This window comes from Aquarana catesbeiana, linkage group LG09 (genome assembly GCF_042186555.1).
Source record: "Aquarana catesbeiana isolate 2022-GZ linkage group LG09, ASM4218655v1, whole genome shotgun sequence".
Taxonomy (NCBI): domain Eukaryota; kingdom Metazoa; phylum Chordata; class Amphibia; order Anura; family Ranidae; genus Aquarana; species Aquarana catesbeiana.
Genome location: NC_133332.1, coordinates 39738414 through 39761964, shown reverse-complemented (window position 1 = coordinate 39761964; position 23551 = coordinate 39738414). Strand labels below are relative to the sequence as shown.

Below are 23551 nucleotides of genomic sequence, written 5' to 3'. Positions count from 1 at the left end.
CTGGCCTCCAAATGGTACTTTCAGACCCCAAAGCCCCTTGACATATGCCTTCTGACTCTTCTAAAACAGAAGGAGAACACAAGCAAAGAACATTGCGGTGGTATTCAAGAGGCTGCTTGAGACTCGAAGCCCCACAAAGGGGTCAGGCTTGGAATGTCCCTACTGGGGAGTTCCAGAGACCTATAACCCCAGGCATGTAATAGAGCCGTCCCTGACTGTGGGTGAACCTGCCCGACCACTTGTGGCTAACATCAAGTTTTGAATCCAGATTGAGATATGCACATCAGTTGCAGCCCTAAGCTGTGTTAAGAGGAGTTTCGGCACACTCATTATTCTGTGTTCCTCTTGCAGGTGTTGCAGGTGAAAGCTAGACGGCGCTTAAACGTCGACTTCAGTTCCTTACGTGGGGCTTCCTTATTCCTCCCAACAGACTATACACCCATTTTCCTCCCCATCAGCCTTACTTCTCCTGACTAATCAAGTAAGTGCCAACACTTTCCTTTATTTTTTTTTAAACTATTTAACTCCACACTGCCTCTTTCCCCCTCCCCCACTCATGTAGGTCCTGCACTTAATTCACACAATTATACTTAATTCACATAACTTTACTGGAAAAATTTAGAGGGCTGCGATTGTTGACATTCTCTTAAATATTACTGCTGCATCCTGATTGTCCAGTTGTCTTTGTTGTCAATAAAATTTGACATTCTGACCTAAAAAAAAATATGCAGCCAGTGAGCCCAGAAGCCCAGTTGGAGAGTATTAAGCTCTAATGCCCCGTACACACGATCGAAAATGCCGCCAGCAAAACTCCGATGTGAGCTTTTGGTCTGAAATTGCGAGAGTGTGTATGCTCCATCGGACTTTTGCTGGCGGAATTCCCGCCAGCAAAAGATTGAACTTAATTTTCTTGGCTCATCATAGTGTTGTACGTCACCGCGTTCTCGAAAGTTCAAAGAACTTTTGTGTGACCGTGTGTATGCAAGCCTAGCTTGAGCGTAATTCCGTTGGAAAAACCATCCAAGATTTTTCTGACGCAAATTCCGCTCGTGTGTACGGGGCATTAAGATTTAGTTCTTCCCCTCCGTTTCTGTGCAACCAACCACTCTGTCATTGGGTTATTTAAGGACATGTGGGTGGTGCTAAAGGGTCTTCATTGTGAGTCTCCCTCTGGAGGAAGGAGTCAGGAGTGTGAACCGCATAGTAGCATCTGAGATTCCCCTTTTACAATTTGACTTTATCTATCTATCTATTGGGTTGTCCTGGAGGAGGGAGGGTGTGTTCAAGAGTTTTTGTAGTTGTAACTACAATATTTGGGCCTAATAGAACTGTGCCCACCAATGTGGTATTCTATTCCCAGGCACAAAGGGGAGCAGGCCTACCACCTGTGCACTTGTTCCTCAGCAGTGATTCAGACCCAGGGGATCAAGACGAAGACTAAGTATTAAGCGTTTTCTTTATATGGAGAAATCAGGAATGGCCTATATGCTTCTGAAAATATAGGCATCTGTGTCACACATTCTTTGTCTCCTTTCTACAGGACACTCAGAACTATGGGTAGCTCTCATTCTGTTTTACTGGGGTCCCAAAAAAGAGAAGATATGTCATGTTGTGATATCGAACACAAACACGGCAAGACGTGGACTACACTTGTGCCCAGAGGTGATCATCTTTCCCTAACTTCAGGTAATTGCTCTGTATGTAGTTATATGCAAACAACAGTGGACAGAGGTGGCCTCTGCCAGCCTGTCTTTGCTTTGTACAGACTTCCTGGCCATGACTGTCTGCACACACCTGGGATCCCAGGTGTAGTTTTCCACAAGATTTTTGCCATATCATGGCCGATTTAGCCATGCGAGCAACACTTAAGATTGATAGTTCCAGCTCTTATATAGTGAAGAAGAGCATTGTTTGATGTCATTCATCTCTAGTCTTCCACTCATAACACATCTTGTATTATTTTTACAGAGTACAAGCCATTTTTTGAATGGACAAGGGGAGGGAGAGTGAATAAACACTCCCCTTATGCATTTCCAAAATTCATTGTATTTTGTGAATGGATGAGGGGAGAGGACAATGGAGAGGGAGCCAGAACTGTCAGTCTCAGCACTGAAAATTTGAAATTACTAGTATCACCTAACACAAGAAGATATCAGCCATAAGACATCAGACATATCTGAAGATATCAGCCATAACCCCAGTATTTTCTTTCAGCCAGTTACTGGCTTTCTTATCAAAATGGTCCGAGCGGCTAATTAGCTTTCCAAAGCAGCTCACCGGTGTTTCTCGTTTTTACAGTTTTTACTGGCGCGCCTGAGAAAAGATCCGATGGTTTGGCCATAGAGGTTACCAGAGACCAGATCATCTCCGATTGCCTCTATGGTCTTGGAGGACCGGAGCACAGTCATGATGTCACTTCCGGTTTAGAGCGGAAGTAAACAATTAAAAAAAAAAGAGCACATTTATTTATCTTTTGCTTTTAATGGTAGAGGAGAAATGTGGGGTCTTATTGACCCCAGATCTTTCCATGAAGAGGACATGTCATCCCTTATTTTTATTTCAAGGTATTTTTACATTCCTTGTAATAGGAATAAAAGTGATTAAAAAAAAGTTAAAGGGACAGCGTAAAAATAAAAATAAAATAAATAAAACATTTAAAGCGCCCCCATCCCTCTGTGCTCGTGTGCAAAAACAAATGAATACATAAGCATATGTAAACGATGTTTGCACAACACTTGTGAGGTATCGCCGCAAACCTTGGCAATAATTCAAGCACTAGACCTCCTCTGTAACTCTAAACAGGTAACCTGTATAACTGTTTAAAGCGTCGCCTATGGAGATTTCAAAGTATCGTAGCTTGTCGTCATTCCACAAGCGTGCGCAATTTTAAAGCATGACATGTTAGATATCTATTTACTTAGCGTAACATCATCTTTCATATTTTACAAAACATTGTGGTATATATAATGTTTTTTCTCAAAAAATTGTGCTTTAAAAACCTGTGCAAATACCGTGTGACATAAGATATTGCAACAATCGCCATTTTATTCTCTAGTTTCTCTGCTAAAAAATGTATAATGTTTGGGGGTTCTAAGTCATTTTCTAGCAAAAAAAAAACAGATTTAAACATGTAGACAAAAAGTGCCAAAAAAGGCCTGGTCTTCAAGTCAGTCCAAACCTTAAGAAAATATTTTAGCCGGGAGGTTTTTCAGAGTATGCCCAGTTGCTCCTTGGTTTGAAGAAAGAGCAACTGGGCATGCTCCGAAACATGTCCCACCCACTCTGGTGTCACTTCTGGTTGCCTGGACTCCATGCTAGTCCTGACAGCACGGCCCTCTATCTTGGATCAGAGAGACAGTGTTTCCCACCGCTGGTCTGCTAGAACTTCCACCTGCAGCTGCCTTTACTCCCAGGAGGCATCCCACTGGACGTTGTGGATTCATTGATATGCTTGTTTATCACTTACATCTTGTAAGTGTTTTTAACCCTTCCTTGTCATTAAAGTGTTTTATTACTGCACTTAGAAGCGCCTTCTTCTCTGCTTTGTTCATCTAAATTGGAGACTATTGGAATGTAGAACAGAGAGCTCAAAGGTTTCAATATAGGCAACTCTTGAGCTCTCTTCAGCTTCACCCACACATACTGCAACAAAAGGGGAAGAGTGTACCACATATAGTCATGTGACAAGAGGTTGCAGCAGCCCATGCCGATACATGGAAAAAAAGCCTGCTGAATCTAGTTTCATAGGATTAAAAAATAATGGTGCAAGTACAGGTATGACAATGACAAAGATTCCTGGATTCCATTAGCTTGTTGGATGGCTTCTTTAACCAATTTCCATCCTGGCCAATTCTGGCACTCTGCTCCTACATGTAAAAATCATAACTTTTTTGCTCGAAAATTACTCAGAACCCCCAAACATTATATATGGTTTTGCAGAGACCCTAGAAAATAAAATGGCGGTCATTGAAACTTTTTTATATTTAAAAAAAACTGTTCCACGAATTGAAAACAACAAAACACTAAAGTTAGCCCAATTTGTATAATATGAAAGATGATGTTACGCCGAGTAAATAGATGCCTAACATGCCTCGCTCATGGAATAGTGCCAAACTTCAGTACTTAAAAATCTCCATAGGCAACGTTTTAAAAATGTTTACTGGTTTCCAGTTTAGAGTTATAAGGAGGTCTTGGGATAGAATTGTTGCTCTCGCTCTAAGGTTCGTGGTGATACCTCACATGTGTGGATTGAATGCCTTTTACATCTGCGGGCGTGGCGTACGTATGCATTCGCTTCTGCATGTGAGCACACCATTTGGAAACAGGTATCTTTTTCTGAGAGGCACAGTACTAGTTCTGCATTTCTTGCATAGGCAAGAATTGCCAAAGTTCACCACCCCCTGCCTGCAACCTCCCGGGACTCATCACATGAAGTTTTGGGACCAGTATGAAAGTGGAGTGTGTCTCGCACATGCGCAGTTGGGACCCGGCTGTGAAACAGCAGAAAGTCACAGCCAGCTTCCCACAGCCAAGATGGCATTGCCGGGGGTTCGGAGACTGGCAAAGAAAAAGCCCAGGGGATGATAGCGCTGGACTCCTGGGCTGATGAGTGTCTGTTTATTAAAAGTCAGCAGGTACAGTATTTGTAGCTGCTGACTTTAAATATTTTTTAAATGACCGAAGTTCTTTAATTTATTATTCTCTGGTACCATAATATTTTATGGGCTGTATGATTAATTTTGTGTATTTAACAGTCTTTTGTTTTTTTTTTTACTTCAGTTTTCAGGTTCTGTTTATTTATGGGGGTTTCCTGTAATAATATGCAAAACGATGAAGAACAGAGTCTTGTGACTGTCAGATTACCTAAAAACTGCTTGTTTCTTCTAAAACAACTTAAAAACTGGATCACAAATAATTGTAAGTATTTTCACGGCATGTTATTTAATACAGAGCTAATGTTGGGGTCTCCAGGTCTGAGGAAATTGTAATCGGGCTAAACTAGGGGTGTCCAACATTTTTGGGCCATATTGGAAGAAGAAGAATTGTCTCGGGTCGCACATAAAATGCACAAACAAGGAGAGCTGATGAGCAAAAAAAGTCGGGCGGATCACAAGTTAAAGTAATACTAAAGTCTGGGGTTTTTTTCATTTAAAAATAACAAACATGTTTATACTTACCTGCTCTGTTGTAGTGGTTCTGCACAGAGCAGCCCAGATCCTCCTCTGCTCGGGTCCCTCGCTGGTGCTCCTTGCACCTCCGTCCTACCGAGTGCCCCCACAGCAAGCAGCTTGCTATGGGGACACCCGAGCCGAGCCGCTGCTCTGTGTGTCCATTCAGACATGGAATTGTGGTTTGGCCCCACCCCCGCTCTCTCCTCATTGGCTCACTGACTTTGATTGACAGCAGTGGGAGCCAATTGCTGTCTCAGCCAATGAAGAGGGAGAGCCCCAGGCAGCCGAGACTCTCCTGCAACATTGCTGGATCGAGATGGGACTCAGGTAAGTATTAGGGGGGGCTGAGGGGGGAGCTGTTCACAGAAGGTTTTTCAAATTAATGCATAGAATGCATTAAGATAAAAAAACCTTCTGACTTTACAACCACTTTAACAATCACTGATATAGATAATGTACCTATCTAAGTAATAAGTCTTAATTTTTTGTTATATTTTTTCTTATAAAAGTAAAAGAGAGCAACATAAAACTAGTGTGATATTTGACATGGTTTTTGATAAATACATCAATATCTGGTTGGATGGATGGCGTAGCAATTCATAAATTAATTCTCAAGGAGCTCATCAGCTATTTTGGTTCTAATTTTGCCCTTTGTTGTCTTAAGGCTGGGTTCACACTGATTAGGCTCACAGCATGGGGTCCGGTGCGTTCCTGTTCACCGATTCAGGGACGAATCAGGTCCATATTTTTTTGCACCTGAAGCGGAACCAAAGATGCACAGGACCCTTTTCCAATGTGGACCGCGGCCGCCCGGAGCTGTGTGAACCGGCTCCATAGAGAGGCGATCACAATCTCCTGTAATGCGAATTGAATGCTGGGAAACCTACTTCCAATTCGCAAGTGTGAACCCAGCCTTATACATACTTGAAAATATTTGCTTAGAAATATAGGTGATGCCGAAAACTGATGACATGATTGTGAAAAGTGGGAAATTTTTCTTTGGGAAGATAAAACTTTTAAAATTCCAGTAAAGAGACACTGTCAATTTTTTTTTTGGCTGCATATGTTTGGTAAATATAATGACATTTTTACCAAAATTCCTAAGAAAAATCAACACTTTTAACCACTTTTCTTGCTTATTCAGACCCCCAAACATTATATATATCTATATATATATGTTATCGCAGGTTAGACACCCATAGGCTAAAAGTAAAAGTCCCTTTGTGCCGTCATTTTCTTCCAGTATTTCAAATATAAAAAAAAAAACAATCTTTCCAGTTAAAATAAGTTAATCTGTCTTTATATTAGCTTCACCTAAAGCTGACCAAAGATGGATCGAAATTCAGCCAGTTTAGTATGGACCAGCAGAATTTCAATCCGTCTATGGCTGTTCCCATTCAACAGAACAAGATCAAAAATTCGACTTCTGTTAAACAGGAATGTTGGAAAATCTTCCTTTGATGAGAGGCTGCAGCCAATCAGTGTATTCTGACAGCAGAGAAGTGCTGTGGTCAGAATAAAATAGCACGCCAGGAAGGATTCCTTCATCCATCTGGCTTGTGTGGATGGTGCAATATGCTTTAAAAAAAAAAAATGGGGCATATCTGGGCAGCCTAACACCCTACACAGGAAGAGAACAGATGGCCATACACATACAAAGAGTGAATGGAAAAAAAAATCTGAAAACTGGAAAAGATTAGAACATTCGGAAATCCGAAAATCTGATAATTCAGAAATTCGGAAATCAGAAAATGCGAAAATCAGAAAATAAGAACGAAAATTCAAAAGAACGAAAATGCGAAAATTATTGCGAAAATCCAGATTCAAAAACCCAAAAATTCAAAAATCTGAATAAATAACTAACTAATAACTATTACTAACTAGTAAATAATAGGTATTGGCGTTTCTTTTCAAATTTTTAGTGAACGTAACGAATGCAAATTCTGAAGTTACGAATTATACAAAATAATGAATGCCTCATCTAAACAAATGGAACATATTAATAATAATAAATAATAATAATGAATTCCTAATTCATTATTTTTGAGGATTTTCACATTTTCGATTTTTCAGATTTTTCGGATTTATTTTCGTATTTTCCTTCTTTCAAATTTTCAACTTTTTGAAATCTCGCCTTTTTGGATTTCGGAATTTTCAGATTTTCAAATTTCGGAATTTTGTCATTTTCAAATTTCCGAATTTTCAGATTTTCGAATTTACGAATTTTCAGATTTCCGAATTTAGGAATTTTTGAATTTACGAATTTTCGGATTTCGAGTTCAAATTTTTCAGAATTTACAAATGTATTCAAAATAACGAATTTTGATCATAATGAATGACCCGAAAAACAAAAAAACAAAAAAAAACATATGAAACTAAAACATACAAATTTTTCGGCAGTGCACACATCTACCCACTGGCCCAGCTAGCTGTCAATATACCTGAACAGTGGCTGCATCTGTGCAGTTGGGCTGACACATTTTTATCCTGCTCCTTTGAGTTTTCAATTGAGAAGTGTCAGACAGGAGACAGTTGACAGCTCCAGCCACCAATCAAATTTTGGCTGGCCCATTAGAAACCCACTGAGATTCAAACAGTGTATGGCCAGATTAAAATGGACATGTCTATGGACATTACAGAATGATCAGATGTGCGTATACTGATTTCCAGATGTCATTTGAGTGAGTTTCTCTCCTAAAAAAAAAAAAAAAAAAAAGAAAAGAAAAAAAAGCACCCTTGTCCTATGAGCTATCACATTTAGAGTAATGGAAGTTAGAGGGCAAGCTTCATGGAGACTGTCTTGACTATTCTACAAGTCTTCTCGTTACAAATAGTATTTTAAAATGTGTGTGAAAAATCAGTCTAACAGCAGAAATATTAAAGAAATACACATCTGATATATTTTTTTTTTTTAATATCAGCCTGCATTAAGGCTTTAGGACTCATTCATACTACATCACAGTACACCGCAACACATGAAAAAAAGTCCAACTTAAAGCATCTCAATGCACAAAAAAATAGGTCCTTCTAACGCACCTCAATGCATGAAGAAATGGGTACTTCTTAACCACTTCAGCCCCAGACCATTTGGCTGGCCAAAGACCAGAGCACTTTTTGCGATTCGGCACTTTAACTGACAATTGTGCGGTCGTGCGACGTGGCTCCCAAACAAAATCAACGTCCTTTTTTCCCACAAATAGAGCTTTCTTTTGGTGGTATTGGATCACCTCTGCGTTTTTTATTTTGTTGTGTTATAAACAAAAAAAGAGCGACAATTTTGAAAAAAAAAGAAATATTTTTTACTTTTTGCTATAATAAATATCCCCCAAAAATATATAAAAAAAACATTTTTTTTCCTCAGTTTAGGCAGATATGTATTCTTCTACATATTTTTGGTAAAAAAAATCGCAATAAGCGTTTATTGATTGGTTTGCGCAAAAGTTATAGCGTCTACAAAATAGGGGATAAATTTATGCCATTTTTATTAATCATTATTTTTTTTACTCGTAATGGCGGTGATCTGCAATTTTTATCGTGACTGCGACATTATGGCAGACACGTCGGACACTTTTGGCGCTATTTTGGGACCATTCACATTTATACAGCGATCAGTGCGATTAAAAATGCATTGATTACTGTGCAAATGTGACTGGCAGTGAAGGGGTTAACCACTAGGGGGCTAGGAAGGGGTTAAGTGTGTCCTAGAGAGTGATTCTAACTGTTAGGGGGCGTGTCGCGAGTGACACGTCCCTGATCGCTGCTCCCACTGAGAGGGAGCATACGATCAGCGAAATTTCACTAGGAAGAACAGGGAGATGTTGCGTTTACACTGACATCTCCCCGTTCTTCAGCTCCGTGACATGATCGCGGGACACCAGTGGACATCTCAGGTTTCCAGCAGGGATGAGCCGAACACCCCCCTGTTCGGTTCGCACCAGAACTTACGAACAGGCAAAAAATTTGTTCGAACACGCGAACACTATTAAAGTCTATGGGACACGAACATGAATAATCAAAAGTGCTAATTTTAAAGGCTTATATGCAAGTTATTGTCATAAAAAGTGTTTGGGGACCTGGGTCCTGCCCCAGGGGACAAGGATCAATGCAAAAAAAAGTTTTAAAAACGGCCGTTTTTTCAGGAGCAGTGATTTTAATAATGCTTAAAGTGAAACAATAAAAGTGTAATATCCCTTTAAATTCCGTACCTGGGGGGTGTCTATAGTATGCCTGTAAAGGGGCGCATGTTTCCCGTGTTTAGAACAGTCTGACAGCAAAATGACATTTCAAAGGAAAAAAAGTCATTTAAAACTACTCGCTGCTATTAATGAATACACAAAAAGTTCATTGATAAAAAGGGCATGGGAATTCCCCACAGGAGAACCCCGAACCAGAATTTAAAAAAAAATGACGTGGGGGCCCCCCTAAATTCCAAACCAGGCCCTTCAGGTCTGGTATGGATTGTAAGGGGAACCCCGTGCCAAAATTTAAAAAAAAACGGCTTGGGGTCCCCCCAAAAATCCATACCAGACCCTTATCCAAGCACGCAACCTGGCAGGCTGCAGGAAAAGAGGGGGGGATGAGAGAGTGCCCCCCCTCCTGAACCGTACCAGGCCACATGCCCTCAACATTGGGAGGGTGCTTTGGGGTAGCCAAGGGCCTCATCCCCACAACCCTTGCCCGGTGGTTGTGGGGGTCCGCGGGCGGGGGGCTTATCAGAATCTGGAAGCCCCCTTTAACAAGGGGACCCCCAGATCCTGGCCCTCCCCCCTGTGTGAAATAGTAAGGGAGTACTTACCCCTACCATTTCACAAAAAACTGTCAAAAATGTTAAAAATGACAAGAGACAGTTTTTTACAATTCCTTTATTTAAATGCTTCTTCTTTCTTCTATCTTCTATCTTCTTTCTTCGATCTTCTATCTTCCTTCGGTTTCTTCCTCCATCTTCTTCTTCTTCTGGTTTTTCTGGTTCTTCCTCCGGTGTTCTCGTCCGGCATCTCTTTTTTTTTTAAATTCTGGTTCGGGGTTCCCCCTGTGCTTGGATAAGGGTCTGGTATGGATTTTTGGGGGGACCCCATGCCGTTTTTTTTTTAAATTTTGGCACGGGGTTCCCCTTACAATCCATACCAGACCTGAAGGGTCTGCTATAGATTTTAAGAGGGAACCCCACGCCATTTTTAAAAAAAAATTTTGGCCGGGGTTCCCCTTAATATCCATACCAGACCTGAAGGGCCTGGTTTGGAATTTAGGGGGGCCCCCCACGTCATTTTTTAAAAAATTCTGGTTCAGGGTTCCCCTGTGGGGAATTTCCATGCCGTTTTTATCAATGAACTTTTTTATCGGACCGGCAATTCATTAATAGCTGCGAGTAGTTTTAAATGACTTTTTTTCCTTTGAAATGTCATTTTGCTGTCAGACTGTTCTAAACACGGGAAACATGCGCCCCTTTACAGGCATACTATAGACATCCCCCAGGTACGAAATTTAAAGGGATATTACACTTTTATTGTTTCACTTTAAGCATTATTAAAATCACTGCTCCTGAAAAAACAGCCGTTTTTAAAACTTTTTTTTGCATTGATCCATGTCCCCTGGGGCAGGACCCAGGTCCCCAAACACTTTTTATGACAATACCATGCATATAAGCCTTTAAAATTAGCACTTTTGATTTCTCCCATAGACTTTTAAAGGGTGTTCTGCGGAAATTGTTCGCTGTTCGGTGAACAGCCGAACAGCCGATGTTCGAGTCGAACGTGAGTTCGACTCGAACTCAAAGCTCATCCCTAGTTTCCAGTAAAAAATGTGCTCCGCCAGTAAATTTCCCATGTTTTTTCAAAAAAAAATACTGCTGGAGGTTGGCAACCCTGCTGTGTAGCATGAAATTCAGACAACGTACCTGCTAAATAAATGCTGAGAGAAAGCAGGTATTCTCATAGAGTATAAAAACAAAGAAACGTAGAAAAGTGACAGTAGAAATAGACCAAGTGGTTCATCGAGTCTGCCCATTTATTTATTTTTTATAAATATATACATGTTTTTGTATTTATTTTTTTTGTTCGTTTTTGTTTTTGATTTTTGGGGTTTTATTATTTGGTATTTTTTCTTTTTTCTTTTTTTGTCTGAGTATAGATCTACAGTATGTTTGCCTCAAGCATGTTTGAAGCCACTTATTGTTGACTGACTCACTACCTCTGCTCTGCCGAATGTCTATTCCAAGCATCAACTGCCCTTTCAAATGTATTGCTATCAGTCCGTCTGAGCAGACTAATGCCCCGTACACACGGTCGGATTTTCCGACCGTGTGTGGGCTCCATCGGACATTTTCCATCGGATTTTCCGACACACAAAGTTGGAGAGCAGGAGATAAAATTTTCCGACAACAAAATCCGTTGTCGGAAATTCCGATCGTGTGTACACAAATCCGACGGACAAAGTGCCACGCATGCTCAGAATAAATAAAGAGATGAAAGCTATTGGCCACTGCCCCGTTTATAGTCCCGACGTACGTGTTTTACGTCACCGCGTTTAGAACGATCGGATTTTCCGACAACTTTGTGCGACCGTGTGTAGGCAAAACAAGTTTGAGCCAACATCCGTCGGAAAAAATCCTAGGATTTTGTTGTCGGAATGTCCGAACAAAGTCCGACCGTGTGTACGGGGCATGACAGTCTTGCACATAAGCAAACCTGCTGTGCAGCCCTACAAACCATGAAGCAGCCCTTCATCTGGGGTCCGCCGCTGTCACTCCTTGCTCCTCCTCCCTTCAATAATCCCCCCAGCAAGTAGCTCGATCTAACCACACATAGTGTGGCTCGGCCTCGCCCCCTGCTCCCTTATTATTGGATATGATTGACAGCGGTGGGAGCAAATGAGATGGGAGAGATAGAGCTGCACCGATGCTCTTGTGCACTGTGCTGGACCGACATCTGACTCAGGTAAGTATTTGGGGGGGAGCTGAACATAAAAGGTTTTTTTATCTTAATGCAGATAAGGCCTTTAGGCTTTACAACCACTTTGACTATAAAACAAATTAAGGGTCTGTGTGCATCAAGTGGATTTTGCAGTTCAATACAAGATATTAGAATGTATAACCGACTTGAAGCAGGTCAAACGCAAGTCATAAGAAGGTCAACTACATGTCTAATGAACCTGTCAGCGAATTCTAAATTACCTTAGCAGCAGGGGAGTTGCTAGGTCTGCAAAAGGTCTGGGGCTAGAGCCCTTAGCAGCGATCACCAACCTTTTTGCATGCCCGCCGGGGGGGGGGGGGGGACCAGTGGTAAGCAATTTTTCAGGGGCGATGGCTGGTGTTGGCGCTTCAATCATCATGGCATAATAGTTGATATGGTGTCAGGGTGATTGAAGTGCATTATTTCTATTGTTACATTCTAATATATAATGAAGTGGTTCAACTCACCATACTGCAGAATCAGTGGGAGCCCTGGGCGTGTCACTTGCCATATCTCCTTCACCAGATGCAGCGTCTTACTTGCCACCGTCACCTGCCACTAGATGTGGATTGTCACTTGCCATATCGCCTGCCACTAGAGGTGGATTGTCACTTGCCACGTCTCCTGCCTCCATTTGCAGATTGTCACTTACTTTAGTGAGAGCAGGAGAGCGGTGATGCAGGGCTGGCAGTGAGAGATGATGTCATCTCACTTCTCCCCACCGCACCTCCGACATTGAAGCAAGGGGGTTTGGCTGCAAAGTTGAGCTCCACGATGACCACGCTGTGAGGGCGGAAGAGCGCCGATTTGTGGCGGACAGTGAGAGATTATGTCATCTCTCTGCTGCTCACCGCACCTCACTCAAAAATTGAAGAGGCCCGGCTGTGAAGAGCTCACTTCTTTCCTCTCCTCCGCCTCTCTCATGCAGCCAGCCCACCTGCCGCAGCAGCCGCAACTCGCTGGTTAGGGAGGGACCCTGCGGAAAGAGACTCGGGGCTATGGGCCCTAGATTTGGGGCTATAGCCCCAATAGCCACCCCCTAGCAACGCCCCTGCTTAGCAGTATCTCAAACTGATGCCATGGACATGCAGGGCAGCACTCTCAGCTAATCAGGTGTGCGCTTTCATATGTAGTGACAGGGAACATGCTGATAGGAGGAAAAATGAGGTAGATGACCTCATCAGTGTGTTGCTGTTTCTTCACTATCCAATCACAGGCTGTGGCAGAGAGGAGACCTAGCTGTGTTGTGCATCCTCTTGCATATGTGCAGTAGCAGAGCTGGTGAACCTTATCACACCATGGTCTACTGCTATTATGTGCTCATTGTATGCTCCTAGTGCACTGACCCTGTCAATGACAGCTCCCAGTCTCTGTTAATGATCAGGAGCCAGTGGAAAGGGGTGACAACCAATCACAGCAGTCACATGATCAGGAACTCTGCCTAGCAAGTGGGAGGTGTAAGCAAGGAGATACTAACTACAGCAGAGAAGGTCAGGTCACTCAGAGCTAGATGTAACTAAATAGAAATCCCAACTTTGAATTTATCTGTTTGATTGTAGTTCAGTTTTAAATCATGATTCTTTTTTTAATCATTCTATATTGAAAGTTCATAATCTCTTTTTTCTTTTCTTTTATGTTTTATTTTTATGCTTTAGTCCACTACAGTATCTTTCTTCAAATAGAGAATCATGATGCCTTCTATCAAGGTGCCAACAGATTGGGATTGCCTTGGGATGCCCATGAGCCACCTCCCAAGAGAGTCAAAAGTGGTGGAAGTTGGTACATTGCATCCATGGAGGTTTTGAAAGACGAAATAGACTTAGGCGGACGATATCCGGAAAATCCTGAGGTTCATCTGAAGGTCATTTTACACGTTGCAAATCGCAGAATGACATGGACTCCTCCAGGTACAGATAGCGTTTATCTGGACAATGATACTTGACACCATGTATGTGCACACACACTGCGGGTCTGCCAGTTTTCTGACAAAAACTCAAGCGGCATGCAAGCACATATACGGCATCTCGCAAACTGCCCCCTTGGATGTGTGGTGTACCACCTCAGAAGCCATTTTCAAGGGGTTATGCATGCATGCAAATGCTGATTGCACGACATCTCAAAAACTGTCTGAGGCCAGTTTTGTCTAGTACAGATGTCAAGGGGGACTCCATGCAACAACAACAAAAAAAAATAAAAACACAACTTTACCCTAAAAATCCAGACCAGACCCTCTTAGGCCTGGTTCACACCTATGCCTTTTAGTACGTTTTCAGTTTTTCAGAAGCACACTACAGTCCATTTAACATGGTTTCCTATGGGTCACTTATACATCTGTGCATTTTATGGAAAGGGCCATGGACTTTTTTCTGGTTTTTGGTTCCATGGACTTCAATGCAAACTGCAACCTGCATAAGTGTGAATCAGGCCTACATCTGAGCATGCTGCCTGGCTGGCCAGAAAAGAAGGGGGATTGAGCAAGTACCCCCCTCCTGAACCATACTAGGCCTTGTTCCCTCAACAGGGGGAGGTGTCACATTGCTAAACTTGTAACTTAGAAATAAAGACACCCAAATGTTTGACAAGTCCTCTTCAAAAAAAAACAAAACAAAAATGTTCTTTGTTGTAAATCCATCATTAATCCTGATGACCAACACCTACCGACAAAAAAAAAATTTAAAAAAAAAATGACCGCTTCTATAACTGATGCCAAATAGCCAGTTGAGCTAGTTGGGCTAAAGTTCAAATACATCCAAATGCACAAACAGCCTAGGTTAGGTCCGAACCATCGGTTCATCCCTATTTCCCTTTGTTGTTCTGTTGCACCATCTTCCTCTGGTCTTCTTCCAAGCCCAGAGTTCTCCATCCTTGAGTAAGGAAAGCGATGGTTGGCACTCAGGATGACATCCAAAATGGTATTTCTTTATTTAGTACATGTACAAAGCTGTAAAACAGCCTACGCATTTCGGATGTTAGTCCTTAGTCATGGCTAAGGACTAACGTCTGAAATGCGTAGGATGAAATGCGTAGGATGTTTTACAGCTTTGAACATGTACTAAATAAAGAAATACCATTTTGGATATCATCCTGAGCGCCGACCATCACTTTCCTAAGACCCCTTTCACACTGAGGCACTTTGCAGGCACAATAACGCTAAAAATAGCGCCTGCAAAGCGCCCTGAAAGAGTGGCTCCATCTACTCCAGTGTGAAAGCCCGAGGGCTTTCACACAGGAGCGCGTGCACTGGCAGGACGTTAAAAAAATGTCCTGCAAGCAGCATCTTTGGAGCGGTGAAGGAGCGGTGTGTACACCGCTCCTCCACCGCTCTTGCCCATTGAAATGAATGAGCACCGTGGCCGAACCACTGGCAAATCGCCACTGCAGCGGCGTTTTACGGGTGGTTTTAACCCTTTTTTGGCCATTAACGGGGGATAAAAGCGCCCCGCTAGCAGCCGAATACCTCTGCAAAAATGACGGTAAAGCTCAGTTAAAAATAGCGGCGCTTTACCGCCGACGCTGCCCGCGCCCCAGTGTGAAAGCAGCCTTACTCTGGTACATTGAAGGTGTCAGCAGCCTCAAGGTCTGAGCACCAGGCAGAGCTTTATGTGGGAACGTTGCAGCGCCTATACACCTGTTTTCCTTAGTTCTCCATCCTTAGCCATTAAATTGTCACTGATGGCGTAACTCCCACACATGTGCACTGGATCTGCTGAGATAGTACACTGTAGTGGGAATTCATGGCAGTTAAGGTACAATTAAGAACAAATTTATAGCCAGAAGGTAAAGATGTTTATGGCAGGACATACAGAGTCTCTTGCCATTTTTCCACATTAGATAGCAAAAAAAGAGAGCCTACTCATTCATGTAGAGCTAAAAAAAAATGAAAAAATGTAAATCACCACCTTGTACTATTTTATCTGTATTCTTTTTCTTTCATAGATTTTACTCCCTTTGATATCAATTACCAAATGGAAACTTATAGTTATAACGACGGTAAATGACTGTTTTTAGGCTGCTTTTGCTCTTTCTGCAGGTGTTGGGAAAGGGAGCATGAAGGTTGGGCATGAGCAAGATAGACCTGGATGGAAATATCTGGAAGATGGAAATCCAAGGGGGTTATAATTTGTGAGGCATTTTAAAAGACTGACTAGATCTACCGCGAGTATTGACGCGTTAATATGTTGAATTTGGCCTTCCATAGAATGCAACATGCCTGCTGAGTGGCTCTGAAAACCCAGAATGGTTTTGTATTCCATCTCTAGCTGGGTTTGTGAAATTCTTCTGCCAGTTTCCTTAAAGTGACAATGGGGGATATTTATTACAACTGGTACACAATCTGGTGAAGCTGTGCATGGTAGCCAATCAGCTTCTAACTTCAGCATGTTCAATTAAGCTTTGGTTATAAAACATGGAAGCTGATTGGTTTCTATTTCAGAGCTGCACCAGATTTTTTACTCTCTAGTTTTAGTAAATACCCCCTACTGTCTTTGCAAAGCAAAATTCCAATAAAAGGTATTGTACTTACCTCTCTGGCCCTCGTACTTCCTGTCTTCAAGATGCAAGAGTAATGCTCCTAGAGGGTCCTCTGCATTTGACACACTTATAGGTATGTTGGATGCATGGTCCCCCCCTGAAATCTCTGATTCTACCAGCCAGCTTCTACTTCATTACAGGACACAGTAGTGATGTAGATACCAGAAGAATAAAACTTAGCGTTCAGCAAGCATCCAATATACCCAGAAGATAATCAGCCACTGTAGCTTTTGAAGAGTATCAAGATAGGAAGCATAGGTAGCTAAAAGCTAAGTATAATATCTCTTCTTTTGCAGGGCCTTTTTGGAGCTTTTTTCAAAGTTTTGCTTTAAGCCGTGGTCATGTATCCATAGGTCTAGGAAAGTCTACACATTTAGCTAAACGATCACCGCTGAAGGGTGAGGTTAGTCAATCTGCTCTCCAACCTCCCTCCTTTAACAGAGGATACATTACCAAATGCTCTAGGTCTTATACTGTCCAATATGCTACATTGGTGGAAGCCCTCAGGCTTTTCTTTAGGAGGAAGTAAAAATGTTAGCCCTTTTATTATGTTTTACCCATCCCAAAGTGTGAAGGTGTTGTTATGTTAAATATGTGATAATCATTCAATATGAAGATGTTATCTTACCAGTTGTTTTTCTTTTCTTCAGTTATCAATACTTCTGTCTTGAACTATCATGTGGATAAAACACTGAGCCCTAAAGAATTGTGTCAACTAGTCAGCATTCAGAAGTATTTGTTGCCTAACGAGCAGCCAAAAGACCCAATACCAAGTAAGTACAATAAGTCACCACATCTGAAAGACTTACATTTATATAAACCATGTGATTATATTAAAGGCAGGCCCTCCCAATTTGAAGTCATGTGGTAAGAAAGTAGGGAAAATGTGTGTGGAGCAGGGCTGTGCAGGCAAAGTAGTGAGAGAGTAGAGCAGGGTTGAGTGGTAAGAGCAAGGGAGGGCATGCAACATAATCGTAAAGGGAGGAGCTCTGGGTGGGGGTTATAAAGTGGGATCAGTCCTACACTGACAACCAATGTTGGGAGACACCACAATTTTCACTATCTTACCATTGTAGCCCACCCCTGGTAGGAGCTGGCGATGCACTGGGATACCCTACTTCTGCACAGCCAGGCACACTGAATCTTCACAGGCACACAATAGTCAGAAAACAGTCTGTAGCTTTGCCTCTGTTGTTTTATTAGGGGCTTAACAACCTGGATGGTGGTAGGGGGGTTATGAGATACCTACTTGACTGTAACAAGAATTACAGGGACAAACTTGTACCTATGTACAACTTCTTAACCACTTCCCGACTTGCAGATTGATGGCCCGGGAAGTGCTTCTGTTATCCTGACAGGGCATCATATGACGTCCAGCAGGATAACATGCTGGTGCACGCCGATCTGGAGTGTGGCATGTCATTCTGACACACCGCATCTCCGATCGTGGTAAGAAGCCTCTCATAGAGGCTTCCTTCCACATGATCAGCTGTGACCAATCACAGCTGATCATCGCGTGAACCAGGAAGTGCCAGTAAACTGCATTCCTCGGTTCACGCTGACAGGGAGAGCCGATCGGCGGCTCTCCCTGTCAGAGAGGGGGTCTGTGCTGATAATCAGCACATTGATTATCATCACAGCCCCCATCAAATGTACCCATCAGCTGCCAACCGGTGCCCAGTCAGTGCCCCATCATAACCCCCTGTCATTGCCCAATAAAGTGCCAATCAGTGCCCACCACAGTGCAAATCAGTGCCCACCATAGTGCCAATCAGTGTCCATCACAGTGCCAATCAGTGTCCAGCATTAACACCTGTCAGTACCTACCCAATCAGTGCTGCCCATCAGTGCCATCTATTAGTGTCCATCAATTCCACCTGTCAGTGCCAATCAGTGCCGCCTGTCAGTGCCGCCTGTCAGTGCCCATCAGTGCAGCCTGTCAGTGCCCATCAGCGCTGCATATCAGTGCCACCTATCAGTGCCCATCAGTGCTGCATATCAGTGCTGCCTATCAGTGCCCATCAAGTCTACATATCAGTGCCCATCAGTGCCACCTTATCAGTGCCAACTCATCAGTGCCCATTGGTGCCGCCTCATCAGTGCCCATCAGTGAAGGAGAAAACAACATTTTATAACAGAAATGAAGAAAAACTTTTTTTTTTTTCTTAAATGTCGGTCTTTTTTAGCTTGTTTAGCAAAAAATAAAAACCGCAGAGGTGATCAAATACCACCAAAAGAAAGCTCTATTTGTGGGAAGAACATGATAAAAATGTAGTTTGGGTACAGTGTTGCCTGACTGCGCAATTGTCAATCAAAGTGCGACAGCACTGAATGCTCAAAATTGTCCAGGACAGGAAGGATCGAAAGTGCCTGGTATTGAAGTGGTTAAACTTCTTCCTCCTGCATACAGGACTCCTTGTCAGTTTAGAAACAGCCCATTACAAGCAGGAACTCACAGTCCCTTGATAGCAGCACATATGGAGTGAAACAATATGTGATTTTTCCTTCTGCCTCCCCTTGTGGCCACTGGTCCCATGTTCCCCCAGACCTCAGGGCCACTGACAGCCTCCTCAACACTGTATCTCCATCTTCCACCCAGCTGCCCCTTGCTGGCATGGCCCATGTCTATTTATGAGGTTATCTCAGTCCCCTGACAGCCCACCACTGGGGATTGGCTGAGGCCTCATAAATATGCATGGCAGCTCCTCCCAATCCCCGCCCTCTAATTCTAGAAGGTTCTCCAACCTTCCAGATATGAGGGGGAGGTACCAGAGAACTGCCAAGATGAGTCATCTAGCTCTTGCCTCTAATAATCCTGACCCAATTTAGTGACTCAGGTTATTTCTGGCCAGAATATATTTTTAGTATACTGCTGGTGGTGTTAATAATTAGCTCTCCTGTGTGTCAAATGCTCTAGAAATATTACATTTTTTATTCTTTTATTTAAAGATTCTACAACTTACTGATCACACAAATGTAACATTAGCAGTGGCTATAATAATTTTTAGCAGGAGTTTCCTGAGACCTGAAAATTGTTTCAAGGGTTTTTTCATGACAAATAGGGTGTGAAAGGCTATGAAAGGCTAAACCTTTCATCCAAATTCTAAATGATTACATTTGTTCTTTTGAAAAGTTATTACAAATGAAAATGAATATCGATATTTTTTTTTCAAAAGTCAGGTCAGGATGGCCACAGACCAGTAGGTGTCTCACTGAAAGCAATGGGGATTGAGAATTTCTGCTCATTCTCCAACACTAGTCAGTCTACAACTCTGTCACCAAGTGTTGCATGCACAGGCTTAGCAAAATACTTCTTCCCTCTTCTCTGTAGGAAAAGAAAGCATTGCCCCTTTAGAGAAATTCAAAAAATGGAAACTCATTGGGTGCAATATTATGAGCTTATGATAGTTAGAAATGTTAGTTATTCCATCCAAGGTAGCTCAACACTGCCCAGTCTACCTATATTTGGAATAGGCTTGGTATTGTAAAGATTGAGCCTGGTATACACAATACAAATATTTTCTATTCAAGACTATTTTATAATAAATTGTAACTTCATTTTAAAATAAATAAAAAAATAAATAACAGCCCTCTAAGTTAGCTGCATAAATTGCAAGGATTTCAGTGAGCCCCATCAATTTGATTTGCTTGTGCCCCATTGCTGAACTATCGAGCCTGACATGCAGGGGTTGATTTAAAAACAATATACAAGGGAATTTTCCCTTAGCTTAGTAAGGTGAGATGAAGCTCTGGTTGCTTTCATTATCCAGTCATGTGCAAGCAAAAAAAATAAAAAAATATTTTCTTTGCACATGATTTGGTAATTTTTGAAAAGTAAATTTTCAACATATTTCCTAAACTAAGTGAACATTTTACCTTTAATAAATCAACCTCATAGATTGCAGTCAGTTCCTGTGTCAGGGCATGTCTGCTATAATTCTCCAATTAGTATCGGTTTTGTAATCTGACAACCCATGAGCTAAACTATGTGCAGGAAACAGGAGGTGTTCTGTACGCCAGGGGAGGAAAGACCATTGAGCCACTCCGGCACTCCCCGAGGGCCCTGGGCCACTAGGGGGCCACATCAGGGTTGCCCGCCTCAGTAAAACCAGGAACAGTATGTAAAAATCTGTGTTTTTTTTACATCTGTCTCTGAAATGTCCCTTACCAACATCCTTTTGGTCTAAAAATCCTGAGATTATAGCTGCCCCACCTCTCCAGTACCTTCTCAGCCAATAGAAACATGTCTGTGCATACTGTGTGTACATGTATGTGTATACTGTGTGATTGTATACTGTGTGTGTGTATACTGTGTGGCCCCATAATCTCTGATTGCCTGGGGGCCCCATAATCTCCTATTGCCCGGGGGCCCCATGAGTTGTCAGTCTGCCCCTGCTATACACAGTAGAGTTGTTTTACTTATAAAGTAGACGATTTAGAAAAATTAAAGTTTACTTTGCTAAATAAAGATTCTGTGATCTTAGTCAATAAGGTGAATAGGTCAACCAACATCCTGTTTTTTCTATTTACCTTGCACATGATTGGGTGTTCAAAGTAGATACAGCTTTGCCACATTTACTGGCTCATTAAACATCCTTCCTTCTTTAGTCAACTCATCCCAGTGATGGAATGGATGCCATAATTCCCAACTGTCCCTAATTACATTTTTGATAGCCTAAAGTGGAAGTGGGGAAGAGGTCTTTTGTAAAGGGGAACCCAGATTTAAGGGGGGGTGGTCTGATGTAAAGGGACACGCTATGGACTTTGGTGCAAAGGGGAACTCTGATGTAAGGGGGTCTCTGCTCACCAAAGCCCCTCTTGCATCCACAAATACTTCTTATATCTGAGTACCTCTTAAATTAGTGTACTAACTGAAGGCAGTAGACAGAAGGGAGGGAGGGGGAACACTTTACTCATGAATGGATAGATGCAGGCTGCACCTTTCCTCATCTATTAGCTGCACTTGGAACTTCACGCCCACACTTCCTCTTCTCTGGGGCACAACATTGCCGGGGAGTGTGGGTGGGGTAGACGCAGGAAGAGAGGGTGCAAGGAGGAGAAGCTGATCAGCTCTCTTCTCTTAAGTCCATGGAGGGGGAGGGAACTGTCAGCACTGGCTCTGAGCTGTGAGAGTGAGGCTTGCAGCTCAGAGCCCTGCAGCCGCTGGGGAGCCACAGTCCAGGCTGTTGGGGCGGGTAAGGCCTCCCACAGTAGCGAAACTTGAGGGCCCAGTCGCAAGTGTGACCTTTGCGACCCTGGTAGTTTTGCTACTGCCTGTAAATCATTACTAAACTGTACATTTCAGTATATAGTTTTAGATTTAAAATAAATACATAATGTTGTAACTTTCTTGCAGAAGACACAAGAACTCTTATTCCTGGATTACTTGAGTTTAACCATGGTGCAATACACTTGGACTGCCGGAATCTGAACATTAGCAGCATTCCTAATACAGTTCTACACTCCTTTTATTATAAATCAGGTAAAAGTAGTAGTAAATACTAGTAAGATTAAATAGTATTGGAATTGTTTATAGATTTGTGTTCCTAATTCCTCAACCTACTCTACTCACATTGAGTATATTTTAACAGATATCAATGTATCATAAAACAAGTTTTACAGCACAAAAAGAAACCTCTCCTAATCTTATTTAAAAAAAAAATTAATTCTTCCCCCCTCAACACATACTATATATTCATGAAAAAATATACAACAGTTCATATAAAAATAGAACGCATCTAAAAAGCACATACAGTTATTTCTAATTTAATGTCTGATATAAACAGTAAATCTATATATTAATATGAGCCAACTATAAAAAAAATAAGTTACATAATAAAAGGGGAACTGTAAATAGAACAATCATAAATTGTGTCTGTCTTGAATGCCCAGCATGCTTTGCATACTCTGTGCAATGGATACTCCTTGTATTAATTGTCCATAGGTAAAATAATAATTGTATAGAAGCAGGTTTAACTCCATTTTTTTTATAAAAGCAGAAAACATTTCTACCCTGGTCAGTTACATATATTGCAAGGATTTTTGCAAACGTCCAAGAAATACACATGTTTTGGGATCTTCTGTACACAGTGAGGATATAGCAGGATACATGGAAATAACATTTACATTTTTCATCAGTTTAGCAAAAAAGGTGGTTGCAGCTTGATATAGAAAGGTCATCTTAATAACATTAAAATCTAACTCATTTATTGCTTTGTTTTTCATAGAGTGATAAGAGTTAAGTCAGGTTTTTTATTGTTGTCAATGACCCCATTGGTGAGATTTCCCCTATTTCACTTCCATGTGACACCCAAGAAATAAGGGGTGCAGTTGTCACCGTCCCATGAATCCATAGACAGCAATAAAACATCATCAGACTTGCTAACCTTTTCCCACTTTACTAGAAATGGGTTTTCATTTGTGTCCCAATTTGAGAGATTTTCCATCACCTCCTGTCCTGAAAAGAAGTGAGGAAGACATCTTGCCACTAGAGTCAAAGAAAGCAATAAAAATAATTATTACATCTTTTTGACACTCATCAACATTGCGCTTTGTCTTGGTTACTGTGATTCAAATGTACTGGAGCCAGGCACAGCCGGTAACTACTTTTTTCAAAAGAGGCCCAGGAATATCATCCCCCATACTTTTCTCATGATGCTCTGGCTCCATATGTTTTATTACAATGCAAGCTAAATGACTGCTGCCACTGGGAAAAATCCAGTTCATGGTGTTTGTGTGTTGCAGTTCCACAGCATTACCCGGACCAACATACAATATGAATTAAATAATAATGTCCATGTAGTCATGTCACAAATATTGTAAATTGGATGTCTGACACTCATGCTGTCTTGATGTTTTACAGACGATCATATTATTCATATACAATAACCATATGAATAAGCA

General features: G+C 41.8%; 1 protein-coding gene across 4 annotated transcripts in view; it reads left to right on the top strand.

Moving 5' to 3' along the window:
- Positions 1–23551, top strand: part of LOC141107530 (uncharacterized) — an 87333-nt gene that overhangs the window by 11712 nt on the left and 52070 nt on the right. For 2 of the 4 annotated variants that reach the window (XM_073598329.1, XM_073598325.1), the window contains exons 2-8: positions 352–481; positions 1541–1686; positions 4780–4917; positions 13774–14025; positions 16055–16108; positions 17299–17421; positions 22005–22130. In XM_073598329.1, the coding sequence (XP_073454430.1) occupies positions 1554–1686; positions 4780–4917; positions 13774–14025; positions 16055–16108; positions 17299–17421; positions 22005–22130 (826 nt within the window). In that variant the 5' untranslated portion in view covers positions 352–481; positions 1541–1553. The remainder of the gene's footprint in view (positions 1–351; positions 482–1540; positions 1687–4779; positions 4918–13773; positions 14026–16054; positions 16109–17298; positions 17422–22004; positions 22131–23551) is intronic. The other 2 variants (XM_073598326.1, XM_073598328.1) reach the window with 2 other exon arrangements.